Below are 18,904 nucleotides of genomic sequence, written 5' to 3'. Positions count from 1 at the left end.
CAAGAGAGGCCTGAGGAAACACAGCAACCTTGGAGCTTGTAGGAAAAGTGAGGTATCACTTCAAAAAATTGTGGCATGGTTTGGGTTGGAAGGGATCTTAAACATATTTCATTCCAACCCTACCGTCATGGCCAGGGACACCCTCCACTAGGCCAGGTTGTTCCAAGGCCTGTCCAGCCTGGCCTTTTCCAGCCCATTCCAGGGATAGGCAGACACAGTTTCTCTGGGCACCCTGTGCCAGGGCCTCACCATGCTCATAGGAAATAATTTCTTCTCAATATTCCTTCTAACCCTGCCCTCTGGCAGGCCCCCTTGTCTTGTTGCTCCAGGGTTTTGTCCAAAGTCCCTCTCCTGGAGAGAGGGCTCTCCTGGAGCCCCTTTAGGCCCTGGAAGGGGCTCTGAGGTCTCCCCAGAGCCTTCTCTTCTCCAGGTGAACACCCAGAGCTCTGCCAGCCTGTCTGGAGCAGAGGGGCTCCAGCCCTTGGAGCATCTCCATGGCCTCCTCTGGACTTGCTTCAACAGCTTCACTTCTTTCCTGTGCTGAGGACCCCAGAGCTGGTGGCATCTCTGCAGGTGGGCTCTCGCAAGGGCAGATGGGAACAATCTCTTCCACTTGACAATTGTCACTCTGGTTAAAGATAACAAGGGGACATGGTGCAAAAAGACTTTTCTGCATCTTGCTATGTAGACTCACCATGAGGATGGAATATCCAATGGAATTGTCTTTCCTGTAATGGAAGGGAATTTGGTGCTGGGAGCCCATCACAGGTGGATGGCACTGCCCCTGAGCTGCCTCTCACCCTACCTGAATGCATAGTGGGTGCCCAGTCTGGGGAGGGGGAGGCATTAGCAGAGGGTTCCTTTAATCACACATCTCTGTGTGTATCTCAGGGCAAGAAAGTTGGCCAAGAAAAAAAAAGCAAAAATATTTCTAAATGTGACAAGAAATTCCCAAGTTTGACAGCCAAGAACATTTTATTTAAGTTATTGTCTCCTACACTGGGTTTAGTCCCCATTCTGAGCTGGCAGGTGCCTACTCCTGCCTGTCACACACCTCATGACTCACTGCAGAGGAGCAGGAGGCAGTAGGAGGCAGGGAGAAAAATCCCACATTTCAAGGCAGACATGCAGTAAAATGACAGTGTAAAAAGTCATACACAAGTGCAACAAAGTAATAGAAGATTTGTTACAGATAGTTTTTATTTTCTAGCTTATGTCTCTGTATTGATGAAGAAACAGCTCTCATCTCCCTGAGCCAAAGACACTCCAAGACTCACATGCCACTGAAGACAATTTTAGTACATAAATATCGTGGAGGCTGGAATGGGTGGCATCGGCTGAACGGTTCTGCCCTCAAAGATGAGGATGTATCATAGAATTATGAGGGTTGGAAAAGCCCTCTAGGATCATAAAGTCCAACTGCTCTACCAGCACTGACTCTGGGAAGTCACCATTGCCCTGGCTCAGGGAAAAGCTGAGCTGCAGTGGTAGAAACCTTCTAATGCATTAACCTCTTAGAGCACTTCAAAGGTCTGAAATAAACTTTCACAATTCAGACAGTTCTTTGAATACCAATTTATTTGACTATTTAACATCTATTAAGTATTACATGCAGGAGGTTCAGAGTGGCAAGTTGCCTGTGCACTTTAGTATTTGAGCAAGATCTTCAGCAAAAATTAGGTAGTTTTCATGAAACTAAAGATGTAAATTCACTAACAACACCACAGAAGTCTTCTGGGTTGACCATTTCACATGTCCTATGAAACACACTACCAACATGGAAACTTTGTGTTTCCAGGAAAGTGTTTCTATTATTAATGCTATTAAAATTATCTGACTCTGAACTAGAGGACACAGGCACAGCTGAGAAGTAGAGAAAATCTAGAGGAGGAAGAAGAAGTGGAAAATGCCTTATTTTATTCAGTAGCTACGTATGACCAACCTCTGCAAAGACCCCATGGCACACCCATTTTGCTTTTGCTTTGTTCCAATTCTTGGGAGAGCCAGAGGTTGGGCAGGTTGGACAGAAAGGAAATGAAAATGCATCTAGCAGAAGGTGGCGGGTTTTATGAGGATGGCTGAGGCTCTGCAGCTCCCCTGGCACAGGCTGCCCCATGTCATGGCCCCTTTGACGTTCAGACGCACAGAGTAACACGCCGAGTACCACCACGCGCCCCCGGAGCTGGAGGCACAGTTCCCACTAGAAGTGTCCTGATCTCGATCTTTAGCAGAGAACTTCATGTTGTCATGCATGGTGGTCGTGCCCTTGGAGGCCATGGCATCCTCTGCTGTCCCTGAGTGTGCTCCCAGCCTCAGCTGGTAGCCCTGGGACTCATCACCCAAGCTGAACAGGTTGTAGTCTGCAAACTTCATGTTATTTGCAGCATCCCAGATGACGAACCTGACCTGGTAGACCTTCTGCCTGGTGATCTGGTGCATGTACTCAGTGCCCAGCCAGAACTCAGTGTGCACATTCCCAAAGCCATGTTTGTAGGTGCTCCAAGACTCATCCCAGCTGACTGGTGTATCTCTGTGGTTCCTCTGGATAACAGTCCAGCCTCCATCGTCCCTGCTCATCTCACAGTATACCACGATGGTTTGCTGTCCTGTGGGCTGAATGATGTAGATGCCACTGGAGCTGCTAGCAGGGAGCTCACTGCAGTCCTTGGGCCAACCTGGGGCATAAGAGAACATCAGAGGACCAACACACAACATCTCAGTCTGCTCTCTCTGCAACCCTGGCATCCACTGCATCCCCAGGGTCAGGAAAGAGGAAACCTCATTCCCTTAGCATTGGACCCTGTGGATGGCTGTGGAAGCCCAGCTTTGCTCAGAAGGGACATCCTCAGTGGATTTGTGGCAGGAAAGTAATGGCAGCAGCATCCTCTGAGATCACAGAATCCCAGAATGGGTTGGCTTGGAAGAGACCTCAAAGCCCATCCTGTTCCATTCCCCCTGCCATGGCCAGGGACACCTTCCATTAAACCAGGCTGTGCCAAGTCCCATCCAACCTGGATTTGGACACTTCCATGGATGGGACAGTCACAGTTTCTTTGGACAACCTGTGCCAGGTCCTCACCACCCTCATTGCCTGACATTTCTTCCCCATGTCCAACCTGACCCCATTCTCATTCAATGGCCTTCAAGTTTGGAGGAGCACTTGGAGTTCTGCTGAGGTGCTGGACTGGCTGCTTCCCAGGCTGACTGCCAACCTGCCACCACTTCATTTCCTGCAGCTCTCCCTGTTCCCTGGGGGATGTGGGTACTTACCACTGCGGCCCTGTTCCTGCTGAGGGTCAGCTGCCCGGTTCTGCTGGATGATCCCTCCAGCTTCATCTGCATCAGGAAAACAAGGAAAGAGAAAAATAGCCCTGTGCTGCAAAACAGAGGGAAGTCCAGCCCCATAGGATATAATTTCCAGCACTGAGTTTTTTGTAGGGCATTTCAATGATGCCATGAGGCTTATTTTTCTTCCTGTGTGTTAGTTTTTGGTTGGAAAATCTTCAGAGGGATCACAGACTAGGAATGGGAATGCTGCAGCCATTAAGTAGCTGCCTATTTGCTTCTGTCACAATGAGCAGACAGCATATCCAAGCAGAACCATGGAATCATGAATGGTTTTGGTTGGAAGGGACCTTTAAAAGATGACCTAGCCCAACTCCCTTGCTATGAGCAAGGACACTTTCCACTTGAGCAAGTTGCTCAGGGTAGTATTGATGAGTAGAAGGATGTACAGGAGAGAAGGATTGAGAGGGGAGTATACCGTGGATGCTCTGAGACCAAGATCAAACAACTGCAAACTGTTCCTGTGAACCTGCTTTTCAGGGGTGAAGGATTCACATGTTCATTTAACTCAAAGAGCTCCAGAAACTTTCAGAGTATGAGGGAGCTCACAGCTATGAGAGAACAACGCTCTGTTTAAGAGAAATCCCAGCACCCATCTCAGTAAGACTGTTTCCCTGACAGCCTTTGGAACTGTGACCTCCACCAGTGGTGTGATGAGGTTTTAGAACCATTTAGCCACGTGCAAGACTCAGAAAGCATTTTGGTTATTGACTTATAAAAAGTCTTTCTGAAGTTTCAGGGCTCTGAGTGAACTATGCAAATATATATGGGAAAAGAATACATAAAGGAAGAGAAACAGTCTGTCTAGAAAAAGCTGCCACATACAATCTTGTCAATAACAAAGAAGGTTGAATTACCAAATCTGGTGAAGTTTTAATTTAATTTAATTTAATTTAATTTAATTTAATTTAATTTAATTTAATTAATATTTATTAAATTAGAGAAAGATTTGAGCAGGATGCTTTTATTTTCACAAGAGTATTTTTCACACCTCCCTTTCTGTGCAGAGGAGAGGGCTTCTGAAATTTGGATGAACAGAATTCAGGGATGTAAGACAGAAAACACATACCAGGAAGAAATCCGTCAGAAGGGATATTAATTATTTCATCTAAATTTACTTTCAATCTCTCCAGGTTTTCAATGTGTAGAGCAAGAAGTGGGGATAGCAGGGCCAGCACGGAGGTGAAGAACAGAGGACTGTAGTGATGAACAGCTGGAGAGAGAAGATACACAGTGAATCTGGGAATGTGAATCCTCTGGAGGAGAACTGGCCTGTTGGGTTGTAGGCATTGCTGGTACCTAAAGATACTCAGGAGCTATTACAGAAGGGATAAACAAAGCACAAGGGACCTAAGACCTTGGAAAGAAAGGCAAGAATGCCCAGCTGCACACAGAATTCATCCCATCCCATCCCATCCCATCCCATCCCATCCCATCCCATCCCATCCCATCCCATCCCATCCCATCCCATCCCATCCCATCCCATCCCACACTCACCCATGCTCTCTCTGTTGAGACCCTGTGGAGTGGGGAGCTGAGTAGGTCTGGTCAGGTGGCAGCATGGCCAATCCTGATGTTATATAGGGCTCACTGGTGAGGTTAAGCAGCTGATCAAATAGCAGTACTCATCCATTCCTGGAAATTTATGGTCAGTTTGTCCTCTGCAGGTACCTCTGCTCATGCACCATCTGTTGTGTATCTGTGGTAAGGGTTCCCAGCTGCTGGGGTTCACAGAGAATTCCACAAAACCAAGAAAAGCTCCTGATAATACTTACCAGGACCATGGCAGGGGCTCCTGGCATCAGCCAGCAGGTCAGGGGGGAGGACCTGCTGGTGCTGCCCAAGCACTGGATGAAAATGGGGACTGAAAGAAGAGGGGGAGAAAGAAGAGACTCCAGCTTGGTGCTGAGGATTTACCAAAATACCCTGCACAGATGTGATCCAACAGTTGCAGCTGCTTCCTAATGCACTGACCACAAGAGAATGGAGATGCTCTCTGAGAAAGAACCTGGGCTGGGGTGATGCCCATCCATGAACAGTAGGGGACAGCAGGTCAGCAGAGCCCTCCTGAGCCTGCTTTTTCCCCTCAGGATATATGGGATAAGGGCAGGGAGTGCAGGGACAGGAGCACTGAATGACCAATAGGCTTTTGCTCAGAGCTGCCACAAAGCACCCAAGGGTCATGGATGACCCCTGGGAAAGGCTGTTGACCTTGACCCTATCCTTTGCTGATGGAGGGCAAAAGGCATCTCTGCCTGCAGCCCAGCTCTGTTTTTCAGTGAGTTGAGGTAGTCAATCCAAACAGGAGAACTCACTCATTCCTGGAAATTTATGGTTTGTTTGCCTCCTTCCACAGACATCTTTTTTCACATGCCAGCTGTTATGCTTCAGTGATAAGAATTCTCAATTGCTGGTGTTCACACCAAATTCCACAAAACCAACAAAAGCTACTGATAAGGGTTTTTCTTGGAGTTGTTAATACTTAGAGAGTTTGAAGCCAAGGCCTGTAGGGACAGTCTGTCACCTGTCCATGCCAGAAATCTTTGTTAGACATCCTCCAGGTTTGTCCACCCTCACATGGTGCATCACTCGAGGGGATACTGTGCTCTGACATTTCACATGGGATTCCACACACACTGAGCTGTAAAAGGGCCTCATTTGCAGCCTCTGTTTCCAGTGCCATATACAACCAGGGACTGTCTTAGAGACATTTCTGGTAGCCCAATTTCAAAACAGATGAGAAAGGTCTCCCCAGCCCTTCAGCAGCACTCCCCATGCCACACAGGAGCAGGGCTGGCTCTCTGCACCCACCTGGGCACCAAGTGCAGCCCCAAAGCCAAGGTGCAAAGCTGTGCCTGACATCCCCACCTGTGAATGCTGGGATGGCCCTGGCTGCTGTTACCCCTCTGTGACATCCTCATCCTACAGCTCTAAGGGAGGTCCTTGCAGCCGGGACCCCATGGTGAGACCCTCCTGTACTGCAGACCCTTGAAGTAACAGTGTCAGGGCATGGATGGCCTTGGAAATGTGAGCCCAGCCAGGGTATCTGGAGGTCACAAGGGAAGCTGAGTTATGGAAGGAGGGAGAAGAAGGGACTGAACCTCCCCCAGACAGAGACCTGCAGCTGTCCCCTGTTCCTCCCCTGCCCTTGCTGTGGGACCTGCTGCCCAGGGAACCATCATCTCCCAGCACAGAGAGTGTACTGGAGCCAGATGGACACCCAGTGCTGGTGACACACAGGGGTACAAACGGTTCCACCAGGGCCATGGCAAGAGCTGGATGTCAAACGGCAGGTCGGGGGGAGGACCTGCTGATGCTGCCCAAGCACTGGATGAAAATGGGGACTAAAAGCAGAAGGGAAGAAGGAGGAGACTGGCCCAGTACTGAGGGTTTACTGAAACAGCTGGCACAGATGTGACCCAATAGGTGCTGCCTGAGGCACTGGTCAGAGAGAATGGAGATGTTCTTGCAGAGAGCACTTGGACCGGGGCGATGCCCACCCAAACACAATGGGGAAAGCAGGTCAGCAGAGCCCTCCTGTTTTTTTCCCCTCAGGACACATGGGATAAGGGAGGAGTGTTGTTGAAGGGGCACTGTATACCATATCCTGTCAGAAAGCTCAGAGTTGCCACAAAGCATCTAGGGATCAGGGATAGCCCCTGGGAAAGAGTGTTGATCTCAGCCCAAGCCTTTGATGATGGACAGCACAAGGCATCTGTGTCTACAGCCCAGCTCTGGGGCTGATGTATGGGCAGCTCTGCAGGGAGTCTCAGAGCTGAATCCTCAGCAGATGTTGCTGGTCCCCTGCCCCACTCTCCCTCTCCCTGCTTGAAACTGGCATTCCTGATACTGGAGAGCAGCCGCAGCCACCAAGCGCCCTCTGCCCAAAGGAGGGGAAGGCATTCTGCCTCATGGTCCTGAGCCTGATCTATCCCCTCCTGACCCCCATGAAAACTGGGTGTGATGAAAGAAAAAGGCTCTGAAGGAGGGGAATTTTGATATTGCAGCAAAAATAGTCGTGTCAGTCATGTTTCATGGCACCAGGGGAAATATCCCACGGTGGGAACCCCTCGTGTATTTGGAAATTAAGGAACTACACTGTGTGGCTACATAACATGGGCTGGGATCTCTCCATTTTGCTAATCTTTTATGGTCTATGTTGTCAACACATCTTATGACCCCTCATGATTTACCAGAGTGGACACTGCAGCAAGCCCCAGCCCAGCCACCACAAGGAGCCTTCGCTGGACCATTGCTGATCTACAACCTGCCCCACCAGGGAGTGCTGGACTGGACCTGGCAACCTCTGACACAGTAACGTTACTTGATTAATTCATTTGCTTCCCACAGGAGTTTTTGGACCACCAGGGCAACGTATGCGTAACACCCCAAATATACTGGGTACAGCCTATATTAGAACAACGCCCTGCATGCCAATGTACCCTGACATTAAAAGGACAAAAGATAACACTTGTCAGTCTCATAGACAGAGGGCCTGAGTTACTGTTATCTCTCAAGCCATGGTCCCCACAATGCCCCAGACACTTTCAGGTACTGGGGGAAGCAGCCTTAGCTATCAGTCACCACTTGATACAGATCAATGGCCCCCAGGGACCATTGTCAAACCGTTTGTATTACCCGTTGCTTGCCTTTTACTCCATAGTTTTAACAAATTTTTTATTGTGAAACTTTCAGTACAGCTATTTAGTAATTCAAGTGTAATTATTCTTCCTTGCCACATTTAAGTATATCGAAAGACCACAAATAGAGCAAACAGTAGCTTACTCTTGGGAATAAACTGACCCCTTAACTTTGTAACTGTTTGTATGCAAGGATCAGTCTTACACACCCACCAAGGTAACCTAACCAAGTTATTTGTGTAAAACTCATTGTTTTAGCCTTCAGTATTTATATCCCATTACTTTTATTAGGCCAAACTCAAATCTATTATACAAGCATTCTTATAAAAGCTGCAGCAGTTGAATTCCTACAGTAAATTAATGTTGCTACTATCTCAATATAGTTATTTACTTGCATGTTTAACTGCGGTATGACAATTTTTCAGTAACTTTTTCTAATTATAGAGTCAAAATGAATTAAGATTCTGTTAAGTACAGTTAATTTCTGTTAAGATTAACTATCAAGTATTCTGTTAAGATTAAGATTAGGTATTACAATTAAGCAAAGTTAAATTTAAGTGTTATTCAATTTAAGTTCTGTTACAAATGCATATTATGATATTAGCCTTTTGCAAATATTAGGGTGGATACTGTATGTGTGGTGTTGAAATGGTTTTTAAGATATAGTTTTCTTTAGGAGTAGCAAGCTGATGGAGTGTGTTTGTAGTAAGTGAACTGCCTGCTTGGTTGGATAACACTTAGTATACCTGCTCAGACACCTGCTGCAGATATACCAGCTACCAGCACTGACTGACTGCAGAAACTGAAGATCACAGCCCAAATTAAGACTGATACGAAAAATAAATTAAAACCACAGTCAAGAAACACACATGCTCTGAAAAGGCAGACCGAAGGAGTGGCCATGCAAAACAGTTCCTGGAATATGGAAAACAGTTTATAGAAAAGTTTGAATAAGCATGACAGTCTATGAATATGCAACAGGCTGATGAATTTCAGAGGTGTCTCCAAAACAGCAAGAGTGTTCTTGGCTAACTGCAAGCACCCAGCTGTATAACCTTTTGCTTTACTGTATTATTAAACTTTTTTAATTTTACCAGGAAAGTCAACCTCGTTTTTCACAAGTTCTATTATTTTAAGTTCTGTTAAGTGCTATTAAGATCAATTCAGTAATGTTAACTTTCAGTTCTCTTAGGTATAATTTCATTGTATCTAAGTAACGTTAAGTTTCAGTGAAATTAGTTTTAAGATCTGTTAAAATATGCTTGTTTAAATTATAAGATTAAATTCTTTTGATAAAGAGATAAGTAATGGGAAGTTTCCATGGAGCTAACTTCTGTTAAAATCTGTTCATTTGAACTACAAGATGCAGTTATTTTCTTGTAGAGATAAGACAACTGATTAGTTAAGCTATTTAGTGCTTTGTTTTTTACTTTTTTGCTTTAATGTCATATATGCCTAAATGTCTAAGAAAATATTACCTCAATTTCTTAAGACAGTTACTACTGATATATCAATAATCCTGATTATGTAGTTAATCTCATTATATGGATTCACTGACTTTTGATAACAGACATTATCCATAAGATATTATTACTTTACTTATTTCCTATTTGTCTATGGTACCATTGATTATTTAACTGAAGATAAATTACAAAGCTGGCTGCTTTACAGATTTTATTATAACCTTTTATCATTATCTAAAAGACATGTATCATTTTAAGAAACCTTCCTAACTGCTATTACTGAGAGGCTTTTAGAATATATTATGGAGACTCTTCCAAGTGGCCCTTGGAGGCCATGGCATCCTCTGCTGTCCCTGAGTGTGCTCCCAGCCTCAGCTGGTAGCCCTGGGACTCATCACCCGAGCTGAACAGGTTGTAGTCTGCAAACTTCATTTGCAGCATCCCAGATGACAAACCTGACCTGGTAGACCTTCTGCCTGGTGATCTGGTGGATGTACTCAGTGCCCAGCCAGAACTCAGTGTGCATATTTCCAAAGCTGGTTTGTAGGTGATCCAAGACTCATTCCAGGAGATCGCTGAGCTGTGCTGGTTCCTCTGGATGACAGTCCAGCCCCTGTCTGCCCCACTCATCTTACAGTACCTTATGACGCAGTCCTGTGGGTCAGATGATGTAGATGCCACTGGGGCTGCCAACAGCGACCTCGCTGCATTGCCTGGGCCAGCCTGGGGCAGGACAGATGTGGGAGTCTTTTGTATCAGGATGGACGGTTTCCCAGGACAAACTCATGCTCTCTGTACAAGCCGCTGTTACAGTTGCAGTTTATAGTGTGGGCGTGGGTATAGAAAGTCCTGCTAAGGGCTGCCAGCCACCGCCCTGAGCAGGACAGAGAGAGAGTGGGGGTAAGGGAAAGAGAAGAGCAAGAAAGGGATGGTAACAGTAAGAGTAAGAGAGGGTGAGAAAGTAAGGGGGAGAAAAAAACAAAAAGGGTAATAGAAAGAAAAGCAAGAGGGGGAAAAGCAAGAGCAAGAGTAAGAGAGAGATTTCCCGTTTACAATACAATAAATCTTCTTCTATGATGAATATTCTAATTTCCACTAACCAATCTAACACGATATACAAATTCTATAGCATTTACATACAGCCTATCAGAATCATTACATTACCATAGTGTGTTATACTTTACACTCTAAAAACTGTTCTTTGGACCCTAGCAGGGTCTTCTCTGACCTTTGGACCTGCTCTCTAGCAGAAGGCATTGTTCTATTAAGAGGGGATTACTTTCAGCCATCCTATTGTTTTCTAGTTATTCATTAACTGAGGTTTGGTATTCTCGCTTATGGTTTCTATATTTTCAGAATTTAAGCAATCATATTTGTAAGGTTTTCCTGGTTCATCCTTCCCAACAGACAGAGGAGGACTGAACAAGCCCAAGACACACATCTGTGGCTGGTTCTGCAAGACCAAGACATTACCAAGCCCTGCCTGCCCAAAGAGCACAGATGAGGCAAATCCCATAATCACCTGAGCATGCAATGCCCATTTCCTTGACATGCCCATAGTTGTGCTCTCCCCATGCCTGCAATGAGCACTCACTGAGGAGCCTCTCCATCCCATTGCAGTTAATGTTGTCCAGCCAGACAGTACAACCCAGATCCTCCCCCAAAATAAACACTGCCCAGGCCGATGCTTCATTCCCCCAGCCATGCTGCCTACACACAACAGAGGCATCTGTTGTGTCCCAAGAGTCACCACCCTCCCCCACATTTCTGTACTAAACCTCTATCCATTACAAGCACGGGTTGGAGACATTCACCAATCCTGCAAGTACTTGGAGAAAAAGGGCTCAAGAAGCTGTCAGTGTGTGGACACGGATACCATGAACAGGCTTGAGCAGAGGCAGGTCTGAAATAGCTCTAGAAAGGCAGAGTCAACACCAGATTGAGTGTGACAAGAGCAGTTCTAGAAGGAATTTAAGAGGAGTTAAATTAAAAATGTTAGCTGAGTTCTCTAAATCTATTATTTTTTCTCCCTTATATCCATATGTAAGCATTGTGATGAGCTTTGTTACTTATCTGGTGTCATCAATATCTGGACATCATTGTTCTCTACCTGCACTTGGCCTGGTTTGTGATGTCACCTCTTGGCACAGAAAGCACAAAGACACTGCAGGGACTCAGGGATGAAACACAAGAACATTTGAGTTTGCCACCATCAAGTTCTCCAGATGAATCTTTGTCATTCCAAACCCAAGGATGGAAAAAACAAGATGATACAGATGTCCTCCCACCATCCTGGAGACATCTTCCAAATAGGCATTTCTAACACCCTTTTCTTTTTCAAGCCAGTGAGTTCTTCATATTCACTCATGGTGAGTGCAGCCCCACAGCAACACGGATGCCAGGACTCATCAGCTCAGCAGAACAGCATTTGCTTTGCAGCAGTGCAACACTTGACAACAGCATCCTCTTCCCTCTGCTGACAGCTTGGAAATATTTTGAGGTCAAGGCTACTTGTCTCATAAAATATCTTCCCAGGTGTTAGGCAACAAAATGACTTTTCTTCCTACCCTGTCCTAATAATTTGTCTATGGCTAAAGGCTTGGCAGGTCTCAGCCACAATAGCAGCAATTACTGCCTTTTCCTGTTTCTGACACCACTCTTCTCACACAGGGAAGAGCCAGCAGGTCCTCTCTAAAGTTTTCTCAGGAAAAATTCAATAGTGTTGTGGTCCAGCTCCATGGTCCCGCAGTGGCAAGAAGAGATGGATGGCCTAGGAGAAGCTCTGGTTCCTGGGATACTTGAAGCAATTCTTCAGCAGCAACACAGACACCATGCCAGGATGAGGCATGATGTCCCTCAGCTGAGGTCACCAAGCTCCCCCAAAAAGGGAAAGCCGATGAATAGCAGCTTGACATTGTCTCCCCTTGGCAAGCACTGAGTGCTGCAGGGAGAGCTGTGGGATTGGGTCCTTGCCTGGGTGTCTCTGGCTTCTCTCAATTCCCCAGTCACAGAAACACACGTATGTGAAGGAGCTTCCCTGCTCATTCCCCAGTCTAAAAAAAATGCTGGTTTTAGGCCAGAGCAATTTCTTACCATGTAGAAGACAGCAAAGAGAGGGGAGAGGACCTTTTACCAAAGGGATCCTTGGGTACCAAAGGGAAGGTGGTCTGGTCAGATGCAAAGGCCACCTCTACGCTCAGAAGCCTACAACACCCTACTTTTTGCCCATATGGGTACAAAGGAGCTTCCAGCACATGCAGGATGCGCCATGGCTTTGACTGATGCAGGGCAGGATTTCCCCACGAAGACATGCAACTGTGAGTAGGTGTTTCCTACCAGGAATTTGGGAGGATTGGGGTTGAGCTGTTGAGTAGGGTTTGACTGTTGCACACTCTTGGTGCAGCTGCCTGTGCTGCAGTGCCAGTCCAGAATCCTTGACTTAGGAGCTACTAAAATGTGCTAACAGAGATGGCATTACTGGCTTGTCCTAGGATGACTTTAGGATGCTTGTATCTCCAATTGTCTGTTCTGTTTATGTTGGATATTAAGTTCTGCACTTCTAAGACTGGTTCTGAGAGCAAAGGGTGGGAAAAGAAGCATGGTTTGTTTTCAGAAACTGCACTTGCTTCCCTGCATTTCCTCTCATGGACTGTGTTGTCTGCAGCACAGACAGCAGGACAGAGCACTCCTTTGTTGTAATGCTGGACAAAGTTTAGGCCACAGTGGACATCTCTACAAATCCAAGCCTTGTGTGTACCAGCCAAAAACTACATTTAGTTGCTATGTTTTGCTGCCTAGTTGTTTTTCTGCAAATTTTACTGTTCGTTCACAAGCTTCTTTCACATGCTAGCTGTTTTTTGTGTATTTCTTAGTTTAGACCAATAACAGGTGCACAGCATAAGAAAATCATAGGTGTTTTTCGACAACTTGTTGAGACCCCCTCAAGGCCACTGGAACATAAACGATGCTAAATCGGGAGAGAAGTTGAAAATACAGAATACCAAGATTAGAAAGCCCAGGATAACGGGAGGGGGCAACGCTGCAGGTGTCCAATTACTGTCTTTGGGGAGTTTGGACAGGGCAGATCAATACCCTGGAATTGCCAATCACAAAATGTGTGACAGTGTGGACAGTAGTTCTAGAATGTATAATTAGGGTGAATTGTAAACAATAAATCGGCTTCTGCAAAATCATATTGATTTGCTGTCCAGAAGTCCCATTTTTCCTGACTCCTTTACTTTTTGGTTAGCTTTTTTTATGCTAGCTGAGGCAGAGAAGTTCCCCAGACTGTGGCTCTTCTTCTTCTTGGAACTGATTGGCCCTGCTCTGGACTGAAAACCCAGAAAAGCACCAGGAGCTCACCCCTGTGGCCCACCAGGGTCTGGGACAAGGCATTTTCCAGCACAGGAGGGACAGATAAGAGACTGAGCAAACCGAGTTACACCCCAAGAAAAGAACTTTGTGAATTTGCCCTCCTTTCAGAACAGCAAGAGATTTAATTGTTCAATATTATTTTTTTTTTTTTTTATGTTTGTGAACACTTTGCTTTTTAAATAAACAGTTTTTTCCCACTTTTCTCCAAACAAATTTTTTCCTGAACTAATAGGGGGAGGGGCCACTTGAATTTGCTTTCTAGAAGGACCCCTTTGTAAGTTTCCTCCCAAATTTGTCCTAAACCAGGACAGGCTCTGATAGTGAAACTGTGACCAAAAATATATATAAAAATGTACATTTGCACCTAGGATGGCCATGTACTACATCAGCAAGACCATCAGCCCAAAAAAATGCTTCAGGCCCACAGGTATGGAGTAAAGCCAGAGCCTTTTGGTCCAGTTCAAATGTTCACTGATGTTAGAATGAAACAAAGATTCCATCTAGAATCTGGTTTAACTCCAGGCTGCAGCAAGAGAGGTGACTCAGACACATCTTAGGACATCATCAAAGCAGCAGCAAAGAGAAAGAGCATCTGCAGATGTCCCATGGAATCTTCACCTGCTGTGCCTGCTATGAACCAGATGTTTGGGGACATTCCTTGGAAGCCTGTTGTTTGCCCACCCCTGGGAGCTCCTCAGGTGCTGCTCTGCCCACTCCAGCAGGATCCTGCCTGCCTGGCAGGGACACAATGTAACCTCAGCATCAGGCAGGCAGCCAGTTCTATTGGAAGTGATTGACTGAAGTCAGTCAAGGAAAATAGCATCAGGAACTTTACCACGGTCTCCTGGGAATATATCAAAGAGGCATCAGGCTTCTTTATAATGGAATAAGCACTGTAAGTTGTCCTGCACATAGAAGCAGTAATGGGGTATGGCTTTCTGCAGGAGATGGTTTGATGTATCTGGGCCATTTTTAACTAAATCCTCCCTGAAGTCCCCTCTCTGTGACTCTTCCAGCTCCTCCAGATTTAATCAGCTCTCTCCTTTTTCTCTGAAAGAGAAGGCTGCTTGCAGCTCCAAACACAAAGCCCTGTGGCAGGTCCCCTCTGGGGAGCATCAGCTGGGACAGCAGGGTGGCAGCCTTGGCCACCTACCCACAGCTGTGTGTTATTTATGGAGGTGTGTCAGCACAATGTCCAGACGGCTGGCACCGAGTCTAGCACTGGGTAGTCCAGCAGACACTGGGGTGAAGGCAATAGCTGATTTTGGATCTTGGCAGCTACCTGCAATGATGGGACAGGCATGTTATGGCCCACATGGCCAAAGTCACATTTAGGATCAAACTGACCTTGGAATACTTGGGGCAGAGTTGGCTTCTGCTGGTTCACCAGCCCAGAGGACCAGTACGGGGTAACTGGGAAGTCTGGATTGCCATAGGAAGGATGAGGAAACTGAGAAACTGCTTGAAGGTGTAGGAACACAAGAGGAAACAGTTTTCAAGCACAGATCCCAAGCTGACAGAACAGCAGGACACTGTGCCCAGAGATTAGGCACAGTGACTCTCTCCTGTGTCAGTACAGAGACAGTTCATGACCCAGAGAAGGGCTTTGCAAACCACCAGGTCGAGCACCTCCAAGGGTCTTTGGAAACTGCTAGGAACAGCATCAATGCAGGTGCACTCTGGCCAGGCAAGTCAGGACAAGAGCCAGACATGGCCAGCCTGGACAGACTCATGTGTCACCTCTCCCACCACTCACCAGCTCCTCACTCCTCTGGGTCACAAACTCAGTCTCGCTTTCCAGACATGCATGTACCAGACTTGAAAATCTGCTTTTGTTTCTGAAGAGGGAAGATCTGAGAACATCCCCAGGAACACAGCTTCATCTCCTGCCTGTATTCAACTCATTTACTCAGGAAAATTCCCTTAGTCCCACCAGTGTTTAACAGGAGTGGAAGGTTATTTCACATGAGTCCAAATGCTTCTATTTCCTCTATGTACACTGCTGGTGAAGGGGAGGGAGAATGGGGACTGAGGGGAAGGGCAAGAGCAGCTGAGGGCTGTAAGTGAGGAGGAGTGGGTCCAATAGTGATTTCCATCATGTGCTCCCTGCTGGAATGCTAAAGCACCAGCCATGGCTGAGAAGAGACAGCCTTTGATAAGGCTTCATCTGGGCTCCATCCTCACAAGGGTGCTTTCATCTGGCTGTGATTAAAGCCTTCACACATGGAGGAGCTGCAGCTACACGGACCTTGCATCTCCAGGTCCTCTATGGTGGTAACTACTTAACAGTGACACCAATTCACTGCTGGAGTTTGTGCCATCAATATGCACCAGGAGTGCCTGCCTGCTGAGCAGAGACTGTTCTCACAGCTCACCACCACAGCTTTGGAATCTCAAAGAACAGGACAGATCACCAGACCCGCAAATGTGGCCACTTCCCTCCCCAGCAGAGCCAAACAGGCAGCCCGTGATGAGATTCTCCTCTTCAGGCAACCTCTGGTGTGTCTGGAGAACAGCTGCACACACTGTCCAAATGCAGGAGTGCCATCTCCTGGGCACTGGGAGACAGTATACAACAGCCTCGAAAAACTATCCTGGAGTAACTCAGAGCTCTTGAGACTGAAACGCTGCTGCGACAGGCAGGTACTGCCTGTGAAGACAAACCCAACCTTTGGATGTCTCAGCAAGCAGCTGCAGGGTCAATGCACAGCTCTCTGGTGAGTGTGTGCCAGGAACCACACACAATTTCCCAGCCTGAAAAATGACTGGGGGATACCAGACCTTTACCAGTCCTGCAGCGACATCAGATGGCTGCTATGCCTCAGATCCCAATGGTTTGCTATGGAGGAACAGACACATGGCTCCATGGTGAGCCCTGAGGTGTCCCCAGTATCAGAGCTACAGAGTAGCCATATTCACTCAACACTGCCTTCCAGCTAAGCGTGTTCTTCCCAAATTACACTGCTCCACAGGTCTGTATCTGCTCCCCATTCTCCCTCAGTTCCTTATACTCCAGTTTTCCTTCTCCTCCCCACTTTGCCCTGAAGGCCAGAGAGGCAGACGCACACCATGTAGAATTTCAGCTCAGGCACTCTAATTTCTAGCAAAATTACATGGAATAAAGTCAAGCTCAATGTGAAGTACCACAAGAACCTTTTTCACTGGCTGTAAGCTGACTGTGATTTCAAGCAACTCCTACAGCACCTTACAGGGGTAATGGGAATCCTCAACAACCACTCTTACACTCACTGATGGATTTACAGCATTACACATCTATTCTGGTACTAAACAGAATCATAGAATCATGGGATGGGATAGGTTGGAAGGGTCCTTAAAGATAATCTTGGTCCATCCAAATCGTGGACAGCTACACCTATCACTAAACCAGGTTGCTCCATGCCCTTTCCAGCCTAGCCTTGTACACTTCCAGGGATGGGGCATAACTTCACTGGGAACCTGTTCCATTGCAGAATACTACTACTACTACCAATAACAACAGTGTAAGAGTGAACACTTATGTTACAGCATTACCCTTCTTTCCTGCCTGTTTACAATGCTGTGGAAAATACAGTAGATTTTTGATTCCAGCAGACACTGTGCTCTGTGCTCCATTATGCAATCCCAGTATCCAAGGATACTCACAGCACAAACTTCTTACCAGAATTACACAACATGTCAAATGACTGTGCCCCCAGGGAGGTTAAATGCTTTTAATACTTCACTAGCAGAAATGATGGGATCCTCATTCCTATAAAGCAATCTAGTAAACACACAATAATAATCTGACAATTACATCTACTGGAGAATACTAAGATGCAGTTACTCCCCTGTCTTCTAGAGAAATGAATTACCATTAATTCTGTTGATCAGAGCAGAACCTGTCCCAGTTCAGACATCCCCTTGGGCCAAATCACCCACCATAAACAGCCTTCCACGTGCAGGGGGTAATCTGACTATCTATCTGCCTGACACAGGGCATGGTTAGATTGGGTATGGGAAAAAATTATTCCCTGTGAGAATGGTGAGGCCCTGGCACACGTTGTGCAGAGCTGTGGCTGCCCCATCCCTCGAGGTGCCCAAGGCCAGGCTGAACAGGGCTTGGAGCAACCTAGTCTAGTGGAAGGTGTCCCTGCCCATGGCAGGGGTTGGAACAAGATGATCTTTAAGGTCCCTTCAAACCCAAATGATTCTGGTATTCTATGACTCTAAGCAGATTCTCAGGGCTGCTGTTTCTCATCCTAAAGCAGCCACAACAGGGGTATATAAAGCAGACCAAGTCCTCACTGCCATGAACACAACAAACCCAGGATCCCTAGAATCTATTTGCACATTAAACAATCCCTGGGAAAGACATGAGATCACAGCTTCTTTGACTGCGTTAGGCAGGCAGTGCTCGAGTTGCTGCCCGCCCCAATCCTCGGTAAACGTTCATGCCACAAAAACTCCCCACACAACATTTCCTACAAAGAAAAAATAAAACCGTAAACCCACAAAGTCCACAACTCTGGAATTTTTGTTTTTTCTCTATTCCCAGGAGCAGCATCCACAGGATGGCCAGGCTACCTCCCCACTGTCCCTACACCCCCAGGCCATGGCTCCCGCCTCCTCTTCCTCCTCACCCGCCCCGGCGGCCAGCCCGCCCGAGCTGCCGCTCCGCTTTCCCGCAGGGCGGAGGGACCCGGCGCCGAGGGGACGCTGACAGGCCGCACGGGCGTGCCCGGCCCGGGGCTTCCTGAGGGCGGCTGCGCCCGCCACACAAACACCTACAACCCCACAATGCCCCGCGCCAGACGCGGAGGACAAAGCCCGGCGCGCGGCCACGCCGCGGTACCCGAAGGGGCGCGAGGAGGGGCGGTAGCCGGATCGCGCTCTGATTGGTGGCCGCGGGGCTGGAGGGGGCGGAGTGCGCTGAGATTGGCTGCCGCGCGCAGGGGGGGGTGGGCGGATAACGGGAAGCCACAAAATGGAGCCGCGCGGAGCGCTGCCACTTACATAACGCGACCTCTCACCCCGCCGCACCGGCGGGGCGGGGCGAGGCGGCGCGATCGACCGGCCGTGCGGCCAATCCGCAGCTGGCGGAGC

The 18,904-nt window shown here is 47.2% G+C and overlaps 1 protein-coding gene across 5 annotated transcripts; it reads right to left on the bottom strand.

The window, feature by feature from the left end:
- Window positions 1–1,088: 1,088 nt before the first annotated feature.
- On the bottom strand, window positions 1,089–18,535 carry LOC306811264 (fibrinogen-like protein 1-like protein). Of its 5 annotated transcripts, XM_079324788.1 has the most exons (6): window positions 18,442–18,514; window positions 9,909–10,102; window positions 4,843–5,066; window positions 4,415–4,558; window positions 3,271–3,336; window positions 1,089–2,675 (listed from the first exon to the last, which is right to left on the bottom strand). In XM_079324788.1, exons 3-6 carry the CDS (start codon window positions 4,844–4,846, stop codon window positions 2,047–2,049), a joined length of 843 nt encoding a protein of 280 aa, XP_079180914.1. In that variant the 5' UTR covers window positions 4,847–5,066; window positions 9,909–10,102; window positions 18,442–18,514; the 3' UTR covers window positions 1,089–2,046. The 5 variants fall into 5 exon arrangements, with proteins under 5 accessions (XP_079180914.1, XP_079180917.1, XP_079180916.1 ...); XM_079324791.1 differs by lacking the exon at window positions 9,909–10,102 and having other exon boundaries at window positions 4,843–4,980; window positions 18,442–18,535; XM_079324790.1 differs by lacking the exon at window positions 9,909–10,102 and having other exon boundaries at window positions 4,843–5,063; window positions 18,442–18,459.
- Window positions 18,536–18,904: the final 369 nt, after the last annotated feature.

The sequence above is a fragment of the Erithacus rubecula genome (assembly GCF_903797595.1).
Source record: "Erithacus rubecula genome assembly, chromosome: 22".
In the NCBI taxonomy this organism is placed as follows: Eukaryota; Metazoa; Chordata; class Aves; order Passeriformes; family Muscicapidae; genus Erithacus; species Erithacus rubecula.
The sequence above is the reverse complement of the archived record's forward strand: the minus strand, read 5'-3'. Positions and strand labels throughout refer to the sequence as shown.